This window comes from Periplaneta americana, chromosome 6 (assembly GCF_040183065.1).
Source record: "Periplaneta americana isolate PAMFEO1 chromosome 6, P.americana_PAMFEO1_priV1, whole genome shotgun sequence".
NCBI lineage: Eukaryota > Metazoa > Arthropoda > Insecta > Blattodea > Blattidae > Periplaneta > Periplaneta americana.
This window is the reverse complement of record NC_091122.1, coordinates 32,625,962-32,641,348: the sequence shown is the minus strand read 5'-3', so window position 1 is coordinate 32,641,348 and position 15,387 is coordinate 32,625,962. Positions and strand designations below refer to the sequence as shown.

Here is a 15,387-nt window from a genome sequence, read left to right as displayed (position 1 = left end):
CATGCTAGGAGTACGTCTAATAGAGAAGCCGGCAAAAAGTTTAGTGTGGATGAGTCTAATGTGCAGCGCTGGATCGCCTCGGAGGATAAACTGAAAAATGCCAATACAACCAGAAAATCTTTCAGAGGACCCAAGGCTGGGAAATACCCTGAACTAGAACGTAGGGTCCTTTCCTTTGTACAAGACAAAAGGAAAGAAGGGATGCCTATCTCTCGACAAGTAATCCAGGTAAAATCGTTGGAAATAGCGAAGACCCTAAACATTCCACAGACAGAATTCCATGGGAGTATAGGTTGGTGCCGCAGGTTTATGCGTAGAAGTGGCCTTGTTCTCCGACGAAGCACTTCATTAGCACAGAAACTGCCAGAGGATTTTACTGAGAAACTCATCAACTTCCAGAGGCACGTCATTGAATTGCGTCAGCGCCACTCTTACCCATTACACCAGATCGGCAATGCTGACGAGACGCCCGTATTTTGGGACATGCCGAGCAATATGACAGTTGACAATAAAGGGGCGAAAAACATATCATTGAGAACAACTGGAAATGAAAAACAAAGAATCACTGTGATGCTGGCGGTTACGGCAGATGGAGGAAAACTGCCTCCGTACGTTATTCTGAAGCGTAAAACTATGCCCAAGGAGAATTTACCTAAGGGATTAGTGATTCGTTGCCAAGAGAAACGATGGATGACAACCGAACTAATAATGGACTGACTAGCTACGGTTTGGAATCGCAGACCAGGTGCGCTGCTCTGTAAGAGGGCTATGTTAGTATTGGATGCCTTTAAAGGTCACCTCACACCCGAAGTAAAGAAGAAAATTACTGCATTGAAGACAGACCTAGTCGTCATACCTGGAGGTATGACATCAAAATTGCAGGTGCTTGATGTCGTCGTGAACAAGCCTTTTAAAGACCATCTCCGAAAACAGTATTCGGATTGGCTTCTAGAAGGGGGTCATGCATTCACTCCATCTGGGAAGATCAAGAAGCCATCTGTCAGCCTTATGTGTGAGTGGATTCTCTCATCATGGCACACGATATCACCAGATTCAATCATCAAAGGCTTCAAGAAATGCTGCGTGTCTAATGCTCTGGATGGCAGTAAGGACGACGTACTTTGGGCGGAGAGTGATGAACAAAGTGACAGTGATGAAACAAATACCGGTACCGGTAGTAGTGAAGTCAGCAGTGACATTGGAGAAGACGGTGATTAGTTGTACCGGTATTTTTGGTGATTTACCCACGTAATACCGTAATTGAAGAAAAAGTGTTTAAATAGTGTAAACAGTTTTGTAACTGGATAATGTGACAGGTAAATTTCACTGCACTCAATTTTCCTTTTTTTCTCATTCTGCACTCAATTTTTCTTTTTTTTTTTCTCCTTTCCCCCTAAAATTAAGGGTGCGGCTTATACTCGGGTGCGGCTTACACTCGGGCCAATACGGTACTTACTTTTAAAGGCTTCTCCACTTTATAAGCGGTTGCCTTGGATTCCCTTTTTCTATTCTTCTCTGTTATTCCAGGATCCATCTTCCAGGCCTCTAGCTCTCATTGCTTCTATAATTCTTCCCCTCCACATATATCTAGGCCGTCCTCTTTTTCTTCTTCCAGGTGGAGACCAATTCAATACTTTCTTGGGCCACCTCTCGTCTGACATCCTTTGCACGTGTCCAAACCATTGTAGTTGTCTTCGTTCCATACGGTCCATTATACTTTCTTGTAGGTTCAACTCTTCCATAATAATGTCATTCCTAACCTTTTGTAGACGAGACACCCGCAAGCTACGTCATAAACCATCCATTTCCACTGCTTTAATAGTATTTTTTTGTCTTTCATTCAATGTCCAGCCCTCGGCACCATATGTCAGAATACTTTCTACTATCACATTTAAAATCATCAGCTTTGTCTTATGTGTTATGTTCCGACTCCAAAAGACTCCATTTAACTGCTTTATAGCAGAGCGGGCCTGAGACACACGATTTTCAACATCTCTCTCACATGTACCAGATTGATGTACTGATCCCAACTATTTAAAATGGTCCACCGCCCGAATTACACCATTCTCTAAATTCAAATTTCTACTTTCTCCACCGACAACCAGATATTCTGTCTTTGTAAAATTAATATTTAGACCTCCTGATTTATAACAACTTATTAACTTTTTTTGTCATGAATTTTATGTCATCCCTTTCTTGTGCCATGATGACCTGGTCGTCTGCAAAAAGTAATGAATGTATAATCTTATTCTTAATTTCAATTCCCATTGAGCTACAAGACCTATTCCATTGACTCAAAACAGTTTCTAGATAGATCTTAAATAGAGATGGTGACATTCCACATTCTTGTCTCAGTCCTTTAGATACAACAAACTCTGATGAAATTACTTTTCCACATTTAACAACAGCTTTGCAGTTCTGATACATTCTCTTTACCAGATTAATAATAGGTTCTTGCACATGCATTCTCTTCATTGATTCCCATAGTTGTTGTACGGGCACTGAATCATATGCTTTTTCCAGGTCTATAAATACTAAATGTGTTTCTTGACCTTTTAAGCATCTCTTTTCCATAATCTGTCGAAGTGTAAATATATTATCCAAACAAGACTTTCTTGCAGTAAAACCAGCCTGTTCTTCTGATATATGGGTGGATGTACTATTTTCAATTCTTGATGTTATTATTTTACTAAATAATCGACACATCGAGGCCATCACACTAATGCCACGATAGTTTGATGGGTCTTTCTTACTGCCCTTTTTAAAAATTGGCGTTATAAATGAGAGCAGCCATTCCTCAGGAATAGAATCCCCTTCTAAAATTTGATTTAACATCCCTGTTATTGTCCTTAAAAGTCGAGCACTTCCACATTTCCATAATTCCATTGGTACTCCCCCTGGTCCAGGTGCTTTTCCATTACGTGATCTTACCAAAGCATTCCATACCTCTTCTTCTAAAATTGGGTCTATCGACTCCATAGTATTTTCACTCCTATTTACATCCTTTTCTGTATACTCTATTCTTTTTTCTACTAAAATATTCTTAAAATAAGTAACCCACGACTTCATTGGTATTGAAGTCAATGGGTCTCTTTTATTATTAGATGTTCTCATTCTTCTAATAGTCCTCCAAGCATAAGCCGATCTATTATATCCCAATGAATGGTCAATTTCAGAACAGACTTTATTCCAACTTTCTTCTTTACATTTTCTAACAATCTGTTTAGCTTGTCTCTCAACCATTCGATATTTTTCTCTGTCTTCCTGTCTACCAGAACTAAGCCAATTTTTGTAAGTACCTTTTTTTTCTTCAATTATCTTTACAGCTTCTCTAGTCATCCATTCTGCCTTACCATTAACCATTTTCTTCTCAGTACCAAGTGCTTCCAAGGCTGCGTCATGAACAACATTTTTGATATGATTGTAAATTTGTTCGGCACTGTAATTTTCTTGTGGATCCAACTTATCATCAATTCGGTTTTGATATAATGTCTTAATACGTTCATCTTGAAGGAGACTAAGCCTATACAGTGGTTGTTCTAAAAGAACTCCTTCCTTTTCTATTTCCAGCCTTTTTTTGGTTCTTCCTGGAATTATTACTTGAGTACAAAGCAGATAATGCTACATTCAGCACTTCTCAATACCCGTACATCCTTCACAACGAAACATCTCCTACGTTTTGTTATGAAATAATCTATAATAGATTTCAAACTTCTAGTTGGTTGCTCCCAAGTAAACTTGTGGATGTCCTTATGTTGGGAATATGAGTTCATTACCTGACAGTCTTGCATTTCACAAACAGCTATCAGTTTTCTACCACTATCATTCTCAATTTCTTCACCAAATGGGCCCACTGTCAGGTCCCCAAGTCTTCTACCTACTCTACCATTGAAGTCTCCTAGTACACAAAGTTCTTGATTATCTCTACATGTTTTCATTAACTCATTCAACTGTTCAAAATACTCATCCTTAATATGCATTGGTGTATCTTCAGTTGGAGCATATGTTCCTATAAATACTATTTCCATTCCAAAAATGTTAATTATAACTTTTATCAATCTCTGATTCACTGCTTCCCAATCTTTAATATTATTTTTCCATTTCTTCCTAATTAACATTGATACACCAGCCTGTGCCCTCATATCTTTACCACTCCATATGTGCACATATTCTCCACACATTTCAGAACCAGTGCCTTTCATTTTAGTTTCCGTTAGTACCACTAAATCAAAATTTCTATCACTAATTTCTTTTATTATTTCATTTATCTTTCCTGTCATACTTTGGATATTCCATGTACCAAATCTCATTGTCCGTGATCGTAGCCATTTTCGTTGTTTAGATTTCTGACCAGCTTTCTTAATATTATTAGGGAATGTAGCAAGATTCTTTTTACAGTAATGGGCTGCCAACCCTTTGCCCAACCCCCTACTTGGAGGACCAGACCAGAGCCTCTTTAGCCTGTTTTCAAGGTTCATGTTGGGCCTTCACGGCTACCATAGCGGCTACTGTACTTCACCCCAACCAGCAATCCTCTACTTCCCGTTGTCCACCTCCCACTACTAGGACGCGAGGTTGGATTTTGGGAGGTCAACAATAACTCAATTTGAAAAAAAAAAGTGGATAATGTCCCTTTTGCATCTATTGTATATCCCTCATATGTTAAAAAGTGTACAACTGGTCACTGCACCCTGTGGCATACCAGTTTGTAGATTTTTGCAATGTGAGAATACCCATTTTTGTCTATTTTAGTACTAGGTTTTCCTTCCAGATAGTCATATGCATGCTGAAAGTCTATGAAGACTGCTGTAAGAATGTTGCCATTGTCCAGAGCATCTTTGAGGTGTTTGGTGACTTTAACAACTTGTTGAGATGTTGATTTGTTTCTGTGGAAGCCTGCCTGTTCATCTTCCAGCTTCTTAGTGTTTTCTAGTTGCCATATTAACCTCTCATTACCATTCTTTCCATCGTCTTTGCCAAAATACTGGTGAGTGATATTGGTCTGTAATTTTGGATCTGTGTCGGATCCTTATTCTTCTTTAGAATTGGAATGAGTATTGCTCTCTTCCATGAAGAGGGAATAGTTCCTCCCTCCCATATTTTATTGAAGTATGTGAGTACTGTTTTCCTAGCTTTCCTACCAAGATGTTTCAGGAACTCTGGATGTATGTTATCTTCTCTTTCCAGAGCTATGCCGGTGGCTAAATACCATGTTTGAAGAAAGTGAATTGTTATCATTTATCAATTTAGATAAATCTTTTTGTATGGCTTCTGTCATCTTCCTTGCATAACTGGGAATAAAATGAGGCAAAGCCGTTTGCTATGTCAGTATCAGTGCTGAGAGTTCTGTTTGCTACTTTTATAGGCTGTTTCTTTTGAGGAGCGTTTTTATTTTGTATTTTATTCAAGAAATTATAGATTTTGCTATTATCCTGGCTGTAATTGATTGTAGATATGAATTTATCGAAAGCTGTCCTTTTAGCTTCTAGTATTGATCTCTTTAGATGAGCAGCAGCTTGTTTCCATTTCTTTACATCTTCACTCATTTTACTTGTTTCTGCTTTTTTACGAATGGTGTTGCATTCTTTTTTAAGTAGTTCCAAGTCCTTTGTCCAAAAACATTTGAAACTTTTCAGTGATCCTCTGGGGATGAATTTCTTGGCGGCTTTAAGAATTGTTTGTGTGATTTGTTTATCAATTTTGCTTGGGTGCAGACTGAAATCAAAATCATCAGCTTGAAGTTCTCTGTCTAGTAGGAGTTGAAAGGAGGTCCATTGTGCTTTCTTGAAGTTCCAGGATTTTTTACTTTGTCTGTTTTTGTTTAGTTGGATCGTGGACAATTCAATTTTTGCAATTACAGGCCTGGGTCATCAGTGTATCTTCAGAACCACAAGAATAGTCACTGAAGGTACAAGTAAGAGATAGGTGTAGTTTGAGTTCCATTGTAATGCAAAAATGTGTACAGATCACCTTTCTTGTATACCAGTTCTAGATGTTTTGTGTTTAAAATATCTTCAACTTCTTGTTCGGTTTGGTTAATATCTTGGTAACCCCATTTTGTAGAATGAACATTAAAGTCGCCTAAGAAGATTGTTTTGTTATCAAAAAGAAGTGTTGAGAAATTTGGCTTATTATTTCGTGGACTATATATAACATAAATTTTATAGTGGCCATTGTTCTTCCAAACGTTTAGTGTAACTGATTCGCTTTTGTCCTCATCCCCCATTATCTTCAGTTCAGTAAAATGTGATGTAATTTCGGTTTTGACTCCAGCCAGGATGTCACTAGCGATTTTTCTATATTTCTCTAACAGATATCGCGTATAGTCCAGTCTTTCACATGTGATATTAGCTTCCATGACTGTGAAGATGTCGATTTGGTGTTCAGTTAGTAATGTGCAATGTTCTATTCTTTTGCTTTGGGATAGTCACCCTGCATTCCATTGTAATATTCTCAAGGATGCATTTTCGTTCTGAGAAGAATGTATAGGGTTGCCTTTCACTTGGCTTGAATCAGATCTTTTGCCGAAATTGTAGACCATTTTGCCACAGAGCGTTGCCCAGGATGCACCAACTTGGAGGTAGATCTACTTTGCATCCCGAAATTGGTACAGTAATATTATTGATACTATTATTGATATCTTCATAAATGGGAAGAGTATCATCAACGTATCGGAGATAAGTGGAGACATTGTGCTTTTTAAGGACATTTTCTATATGCCGTTTTTCGAGATCTTTTTCTAAAAAGCACAATGTCCCCACTTATCTCCAATATGTTGATTATACTTTCCTCATTTATGAAGATAAGAATAATAGTGTCAATAATATTACCAATTCCACCAATGATTTGCACCCTGCCATAAAATTCACCTCCCAGTCAGCAATAAACTTCCTAGACCTCAAAACTTTTATAAAAAATTTCCGTTTTAATTTTGACATATACCGGAAACCAACCTCCAATAATCATTATATACACAGCTTTCTAACCACCCAGAAACTCATAAAATTAGTAAATTTCGTTTCCTCATTGATAGATTATTAACTATTCCACTAAGTAAATCTAATTATAATAAAGAATATAATTATATTATCTGTTTAGTCCAAGATAATGGTTTCCAAAAACATACAGTAGACAGCCTCCTCCAAAAACGTAAGAACTCAACACACTTTCCTTGAACCGATAACCCCTAAAAACATGGACAAGCATGACGTACTTTGGACCAGTTTATAACCAATGGGAACCTTTTTGTCATGGTGTCCCGACAGATGGCAGCAGGGGCTAACCCGGTCCAGGTCCGACAGCATGGCGCCAGCTTTGTTTATATTGTAACCAAGGCTGTCTGCTTGCACTGAAAAGTAATTCAATTGCAATGCCGAAAACGTGTTGTTGCGTTCCCCTGTGCGCAAACAAAGGTGGACACATGTTTCCTAAAGACACTGCTGTACGAAAAAAGTGGTTGTTGAATATAAAGAGAGAGAAATGGACGTTAAGTAAAACTAGTGTTGTTTGTTCGATCATTTCACTCCCGACGACTACATTTCATCTACGTTACGAGGTAAGCACATTTTAGATGAAATGTGCAATATATTAACACGCATATCGTATATAATTTTCATTTGGGCAATCATTTTAGAGCGAAAATTGATAATACTGCCTCACTTTTATTCTTTCATAGGGGGTAACAAACCACTGCAAAGAAAACTGAAGAGAGATGCTGTCCCATCTGTTTTCCCATGGAACAAAAGATCAACAGATGCGGACAAGGAGAGAGAGAGAATCGCATACACAGATGCCAACTTCTGTTAGAAAGCTAGACTATAGCAGAAGACCAACAAGATGAGGAAAACTGCGAACAATTTCCTGAAACATTGAACTGTTGTGAAATTGTGGTGGAAAGTGAAATGCCCACTGATGACAATATAGAAAATGAAAAACATGACAGAGAAACTCAGACCACTAACTAGTTGACAGCAAATGTCAAACAACCAGACACATTCCCTTAGACATCGTGCATTTGATGAATAATGATGAAATGATACATTTCTACACAGGCTTAGAAACGTTTAAAAAATTCTTGTATGTTTTTTTTTTTCTTTAGGACCTGCAGTTTACACTCTGAGTTATTTCAAATACCCTCCTCCAGCACATTTAGATCCTCAAAATATGTTTTTCATGACATTAATAATTCTAAGACAGAAGAAAACATATCAGGAAGTAGCCTAGCATTCTCGTTTTCAACAACAGAAGGACAAGTTTCCAATATTTTCATCACATGGATTAGATTCATGTATCTTCAGTGGCAAGAGATAGATATTTGGCCCAACAATGAACTTATCCATTTTTTCTCTCCAAGGGATTTTTATACAAAATTTCCAAGTACTCGTATAATTATTGATGGCACAGAATGCCCCATTAAGAAACCCTCCCTTCCAAAAGCTCAACAGGCAAGTTTTTCTGTTTATAAAAACAGGAACACAGTTAAGGTTGTGGTAGGATGTACACCTGGTGGACTGGTTTCATTTGTGAGTCCAAGTTATGGTGGTGCTACAAGTGACAGACAAATATTTGAAAGAAACAATGTTGGAAGAAAATGTAATCATGGGGACAGTATCATGGCAGAAAAGGGATTTGACATACAAGATTTACTAGTACCTCATAATGTAATGCTGAATATCCCATCCTTCTTCAAGAAGACTAACAAACTATCGTGTGAAACTGTAAAGCGAGACCGTAGAGTTGCTAGTAAAAGAGTTCACATTGAACGAATCATTGGTTTAGCAAAGACATAAAAAATTCTAAGCTCTCCTATGATACAAACTCATACTTTATTGTCTAGTGAAATAATATTTGTTTGCTTTATGTTATGCAATTTTAAGAAGGGAATTGTTGGTAAACATGCATGATTTTTATTCAGTATGCTCCATTGCAGTAATGCAATACTACACAGATTTGTTGCTACATTACTTTTACTTTCTGTCTGAACTTTAAAAGTAATATTAAACTATTTGTAACAATAGTAGTGCTTTGACTATTTACAATATTTACGAGGATGTAAAGTTAGCTGACTGAATAGAGTTTATGAATTACTTATAATTATTTAAACACATCTGACTTGAATATTAATACCAGTAGTAACACTAGTACTAATTTTAACTATAGTAGTATTTTCACTATTTACAATAATTATATTTCTGTGAAGCCTATTGACTGAGTAAAGTTTCTGAATTATAATTATTTTAACATGTGACTTGAATACTAACACTAGTAGCAATACTAATGCTAATTTTAACTATAGGCCTAGCAGTATTTTCACTATTTGCAATAATTACACATACATGATACATAGGCTTGGAAATGATATTGCCTTGTTTTATATTTGAGTATTTTATATTCCATGTTTAATACTATATTCAATTATATGATGAATGCAAATGTTTTTAAAAGTGAGAGTATTACTGAATGGAATAAAATAAAAATGGCAGTAAGTCAACAAATATTGTACAGTGAGGAAATGATTCATTCCTTATATAAGAATTTTGTGAGCAAAAATTCTTTGAAATGCATTTCATAAAAATTGCACAGTTTCTTAACCATATCATGAATAAAAGCATCATCTCTATATACATGAATTACTTTAAAATCTTTGAATGTATGCACAAATAATCTGCATACTTTTCTGCCACTGCAAAATGACTGTCCCTGTATCTGATAAAAATACTGATGAGTTCTTTTCACCACATACTGTCCACTCACATCGCAAAGATATAAAAAGTCCACTGTTTCTGGGGATATCACACTGTCCTTGGCGGAATATGGACATTTAATTTCTAGTATTTCTTCTTCACTTATCACTCGGTCAGGTGAAGCACAAATGAATGGATGTGAACAACCCACAGGGAGATGTTACAATTCCAAATCTGTCTTCAAATTCTCAGACAGCCACAGATTCATATTTTTTTCCGTGGTCTGTGGGCTTTGAAAACATTTCTGACCAATTTGTCATGGTTTGCAAAAGATTCGACAAGTTTGTTTTCTCAGTTAAATGACAAATTCTCTTAAATGTTGTACTAGGTATTCTCACTGATCGATGTTCAATCCACAGATGATTAGATATCTGACCTCTTGTTGCCTCTTCTATTTTCCTTGCTTCATCTGCACTCAGGTCGATCAGTTTATGTGAAAGGAAAAATAATTTTTCAGGTGACTGACAGTAGTCATGGTCGTTATAACATGCTCTTAGATTTGCTAGGGAATAAAGTTGCAATATAGGAGGAGGAAATGTAGTTGGAAAATTAGCAGAAAAGTTAATGGATAAGTTTCTAAAGTAACTGGGATAGGACTCAGAGGAACGTAGATTATGTGGTCTGGGGTCAAACTGAGAAAATGATTTTGAAGTGCTTGTCTTACTTATATTCAAACATGACGCTTTCATTGGTGAACCCTTCAACTTTTTCACTTTGTGAAATGCCTGAAGCTTACTGGTACACGTTTCTTGTGTTTTCATTGTTTTTGTTTTTGTGAAGTCCATTAAAGCACATAATACTGTGCATACATGCTTGCAATGCGCACTTGGTCCCATTCCTGCTGCACATTCACATTCGTCAATTGAAGAGTCTTTCACTTTCACATCAACATTATAAACTATATTACTTTTATATGAAGATGCAACTCTGCTTTTTACAAAAGAAAACGTATTCACTGATGCTATACGAACACACAATAAATATTTTTCATTATACATTTTCATCCCCATATCACAGTCTCGTTTTTCACACAGCTGCAAATAAACCTTAATGCAGTCGTCCGATATGGCAGGAAGTACAGTATCGCTATTAATATCCCGATACAAAGAAGGATGTGGCAAATCCATTTCGAACGTAGGCTTACCATCCTCACTAGGAATGATGTCACGTTGGTTGAAGGTTACATCGTAATCTTTCAGCCTGAAACAAGAATTTTTTTTACCAAATGTTAGGCCCTACATATCAGACTTTAAATAAGAAATATTTTCACTGAATTTAAATTCAATCCAATCCTCAATTTAGTAATGACGTAAATGTAATAATATAAAACTTTAGGTCTAGGAACATACCTCTGTACAAGATCTGCTTTCTTGCCATCAATTCTCGCTTTCCTTCGGCGTAATTCATTTTTCAATTGACTTAAACTCCATTCATCGTAATTCTCCATTATACACACTTTTGCATAAATGAGTAGAGAGCGTAAAGTTATGTTCGGAAATAAACTTCCAGCAATGTCATCGTCATGTAACAACGAAGCAGAAGCACATTAGCGCGCCATGTGGGACCGGGTTAGCCCCTGGTGCGCTCTGGTGGTGAATTCTGCTACTACAAGCGAAAGGTTCCCATTGAACAACTTCTTCAAAAAATACAATATGAATATTGCCTTCCGCACAAATAATAAATTAAATAACGTCATACCTAATAAACTTAATAATAATAATAATGGCTTTATTTAACCTGGCAGAGTTAAGGGGACCAGATACCTAGAAGTAGTTTAAATTTTCCAAAAAAATTTTTTTTGCCGTTTTATGTTCAATGATACTTTAAGTTTAATATTCCAAAATATCAGCGTTCAACTATTCCGGCAAGTGCCCTTTTTAAATGGTTTTGTAATTGTATGCACGTCAAACATCGGTTACGCCCCCTTTTCTTGGCATGCTGTGACTGTTCTGAAGCTATTATCTCTGATATTTGTCATGCTATATTTCTGAAAGAACCCACTAACTGGAGAGAAAACTTTGCTCGTTTTGTTGACTGCACTGTCTGATGCTTAGCAACAGCAGTTGTTTACTATTTTTCGTAAACATTATAAGTTTTCCTCGTGGTGTGCTGTTTTCTTGTGTAAATATGAGCGCTAAACCGTTTGGAAAAAGAAAATCTCGTGGAAATAAGTATGTAAACAAGAATAATAGTAAGAAAAACAAACCCAGTAGTTCTAATAGCAATAATAATGTGTTAAATGTTGATCTTAGTGGTGATGTGATTACGCCTACACAAACATGTGATTCAAATTCAGTTTCATCTACACCCTCTACATCAAGTACTAATAACTTCAGAAGTTCAACCTGCAAGAAACTGTCTTCTTCAAGGAAACTCTTCAATGAATTCTCTGATACTATTTCAGATAATGACGGTGAGAGGTTGAGTACGGGTTACCAGTTTGTGGACATTGAATTATTGGCACAAGCAGTGAAGTCATTTGTACAGTGTAAATATTGTTTGAGTGTAAATTGTGTATCTATATATGTGAATTCAAAAAACAGGAAAGGACTGGCAAGCAAGTTGACACTTGTGTGTGAAAAATGTGAGGAAAATCATTCATTTTTTACTTCAAAACAATGTGACAAGGGTTTTGAAATTAAGGGGGAATGGAATACCCTATCTCGATAATGTTAAACTAGAGGAAATATAAGGTACATTTACTCATAAACTATTCGGAATATTTTACAGCTAATACCTATATGCCATGGCTTACTGCTAAATTCATTGTTTTTAAAATATTCAGTTAATTGTATTAGATATAAATTTTTTTGTAATGTTAATTTTTTTTTCTACATTTTACAGCACACACTTCTCAGTATTGATTTTGATATTGATTTATTGATATAGTTCACAAGTACAAAACTTAATAATATAACAAAAGATCTATAAACAAATGTAGTTCTACAACTAAATATACAATTTCCTAGACTCATTATTTTATCGCAAATCTCAATAATTTATTGTTTCAAACTTGCACTTACGTCTGGTTTTAGTGCATGTTTAAACCAATCGTGATAACCATTAAGACATTAAACCTTATATTATCTGCTCCTTTTCACAATTTAATTGTAATTATTTAGGTCTTACTTTAATAATAACTTATTATTCCAATTAGGTGATCAGATGTCGACATACTGTAAGTCATGAACCTGAATTAGCTGACTCGATACATTCTATATGTAGGTTGTCTTTATTTCTTACAATATTTCCTTGTCAGCAGAAACGTTTGCGTAACTTCAATGAAGACTACCGCATACCTGCTTAAAAACAAACTTGACAAGTTGCTTACATAATCAACCTCAATTTAGTTTCATTATTGTGTCGCATGTACACATTATCAATTCATTACTATTATAATGCCTACTAAATTTATTATAAATGCATTATTATTGAAATTAAGACATATTAGTAAAGCAATTTATAAAGTCAAAATTATCTTCTGAACCTTTACTAAATAATATAGCTATCTGAATACATTAATAACTACCTTAATTCTCTATTTTCAATTTTTATTATTTTAAAACCTTGACGTAATTCTATCTTATTTTCAAAACCTGTCTGCTTATCTAATTTAATTAATAATAAGTGTTTCTAATTTTAGGAAAATTTAGTCTTTGCTGATGCCTATCTCTTAGTAGGTAGTTTCGTTCATTATCTATAGTTTTGATTGAATCTACTTTATTTCTGATAGAGTTTCTATTTGTCAATTTACCTCTTAATAACTGTTCGTCACCTTCTCCTACTCCATCGGTCGGTATCGCACAGCTCCTCCATATTGTAGCACTTCCTCTCGCGCACCCCGGACTACCAACGGCATGAGGCATTCTTATAAATTGATCTTCACTTGCGTGCCTCAGCCTACCCTCACTGGTCGTTCTCTCAGTCTGTGCCTCAGCTCCCCAAACAGCATCTTCACTGGTTCCAGCATCTTCTTCCATACTAGGTTTTCCTTCTTCACTCTTCTTTCTTCTAAAGGGATCTGTGAAAACAGTGTTCTCTAGTTTACTTAGGTATGCTCTAATATCATTCACTCCCGTAAGCTCATCAAATCTTCTATTTGTTATTTCTGGTTTCTTCTGCCCACTTGATGAGTTACTATTCTTATTAGTCCTCTCTACGCTTCTAGACTTCCTGTTTCGTGATGCACTTCTTCTGTTTACGTGTGGTGTAGATGATGCTCTATTTCCACAAGTCTCTATTTCCTTATTTCTGTTCTTGTTACTGCAACTGAATAAATCCTCAATGTTTTGATTATTTAAGGACTCTACGTTAACTATGCACTTCTCAGTAACATGCTTAAAATTCTCACCAAATTAAGAAACAAGAGTTCTGGCATATTTAGAATACATGCATGAATGAATCCCAAAAATTTCAGCTCCCTACAATGAGTAGAAGCTGAGAAAATGTTCCCTTTGTAAAAAAAATTTCAACTTTCAGAAAACGAGCTCTAAAGTTTTGTCATCAAAACAAGCCTGCACCATAGCTAGGATCATCTTCATCCTCTTCATTTTCCATTGCTACCTTTCTTTTAGTACCTCTGTGCTGTTGGGCCCTTCTGAAGAAGTGAGACATCTTGGTTTCTGCATTTTGGATCCTTTTCTTGTCGATTTGCCACATTGCCGCGACAGTGTTTTCACCAAAATCTAAACCTAATGACTGTAGCACTTGACACTTTGTATCATTTCCTGGTTGAATGTGGCTACAGCATCAAGGACTCCGAAATGGAGTGTGTTTATCCCTACAAAAACAGTTTTGGGGATGCAACTATTTACACATTCATTGGGATTCTGTGTCCGGCCATGCAAACATTTTTTCAGATCAGGACGAACTAAATCTCTGAAAATTGGCTTTATTTCGTCCATAATGGCATGAGGCAAACTGTGTGGATGATTGTAATTAACTCCTGTTACCTTTCCTTTATTGAATTTACACCAACTGTCTGCACCAGCCGGACACAGTTCATGACTTGGTTCTTCATTGTGTATGAAAATATACTGCCCAAACAGCTTTTTTCATGTTTTCTACACAGTCAACATTCTGCCTTATTGCAAGGCCATAATAATTTTGTAGTCTGTCAATTGCAGAATCTGTGAGTCTATTCTTGCCACTTATAGACTTACCGTCGCTCAAATTACTCCCCTTCAATGATGTCTTCAATCTTCTCAAACGGGACCCCATTCGCTTCTGCATGTGCTCCACACACTCTAATTTTGCAATGTTTACATTATTTCCATAAGGTTTGATTTTATTAACTTCATTGTATGCTTTGGAGTCACCATCCCCTAAGTAATTTGTGTACCGCACTTTGTACCACTCCTTGGAATGTTGAAAAATTTTTCTCACTCTGGCTACTTCCATTCCACCACTTGTTCCACTATAGTTTGCAGTGCACTTCTCTTCATGTATCATTTTCAATCTTTCTGGACACCTACAGAATTTTGACATGATTGCCACATCAACTACTTTCCCACTGTCCTCACTAGTAGGGTCATTCCATTGTAACAAACGTTACATTCTTACATGGATTTGAACATTTGACATTTTTCTGCAGTCAACTGTAGACAAGAGCAATGCTTTGGAACATACCTGGTAATAGAGGATA

General features: G+C 36.2%; 1 protein-coding gene across 1 annotated transcript; it reads right to left on the bottom strand.

The window, feature by feature from the left end:
* Positions 1–8,904: 8,904 nt before the first annotated feature.
* LOC138701179 (uncharacterized) lies at positions 8,905–11,294 on the bottom strand. Its single transcript, XM_069827806.1, has 2 exons — positions 11,093–11,294; positions 8,905–10,943 (listed from the first exon to the last, which is right to left on the bottom strand). Exons 1-2 carry the CDS (start codon positions 11,188–11,190, stop codon positions 9,932–9,934), a joined length of 1,110 nt encoding a protein of 369 aa, XP_069683907.1. The 5' UTR covers positions 11,191–11,294; the 3' UTR covers positions 8,905–9,931.
* Positions 11,295–15,387: the final 4,093 nt, after the last annotated feature.

Excerpts from the sequence above, each read along its gene's own strand:
- LOC138701179 (XM_069827806.1), bottom strand. The coding sequence starts at position 11,190 with ATGGAGAATTACGATGAATGGAGTTTAAGTCAATTGAAAAATGAATTA. Across the intron at positions 10,944-11,092 it reads AAAGCAGATCTTGTACAGAG|GCTGAAAGATTACGATGTAA; the intron begins GTATGTTCCTAG and ends TTCTTGTTTCAG.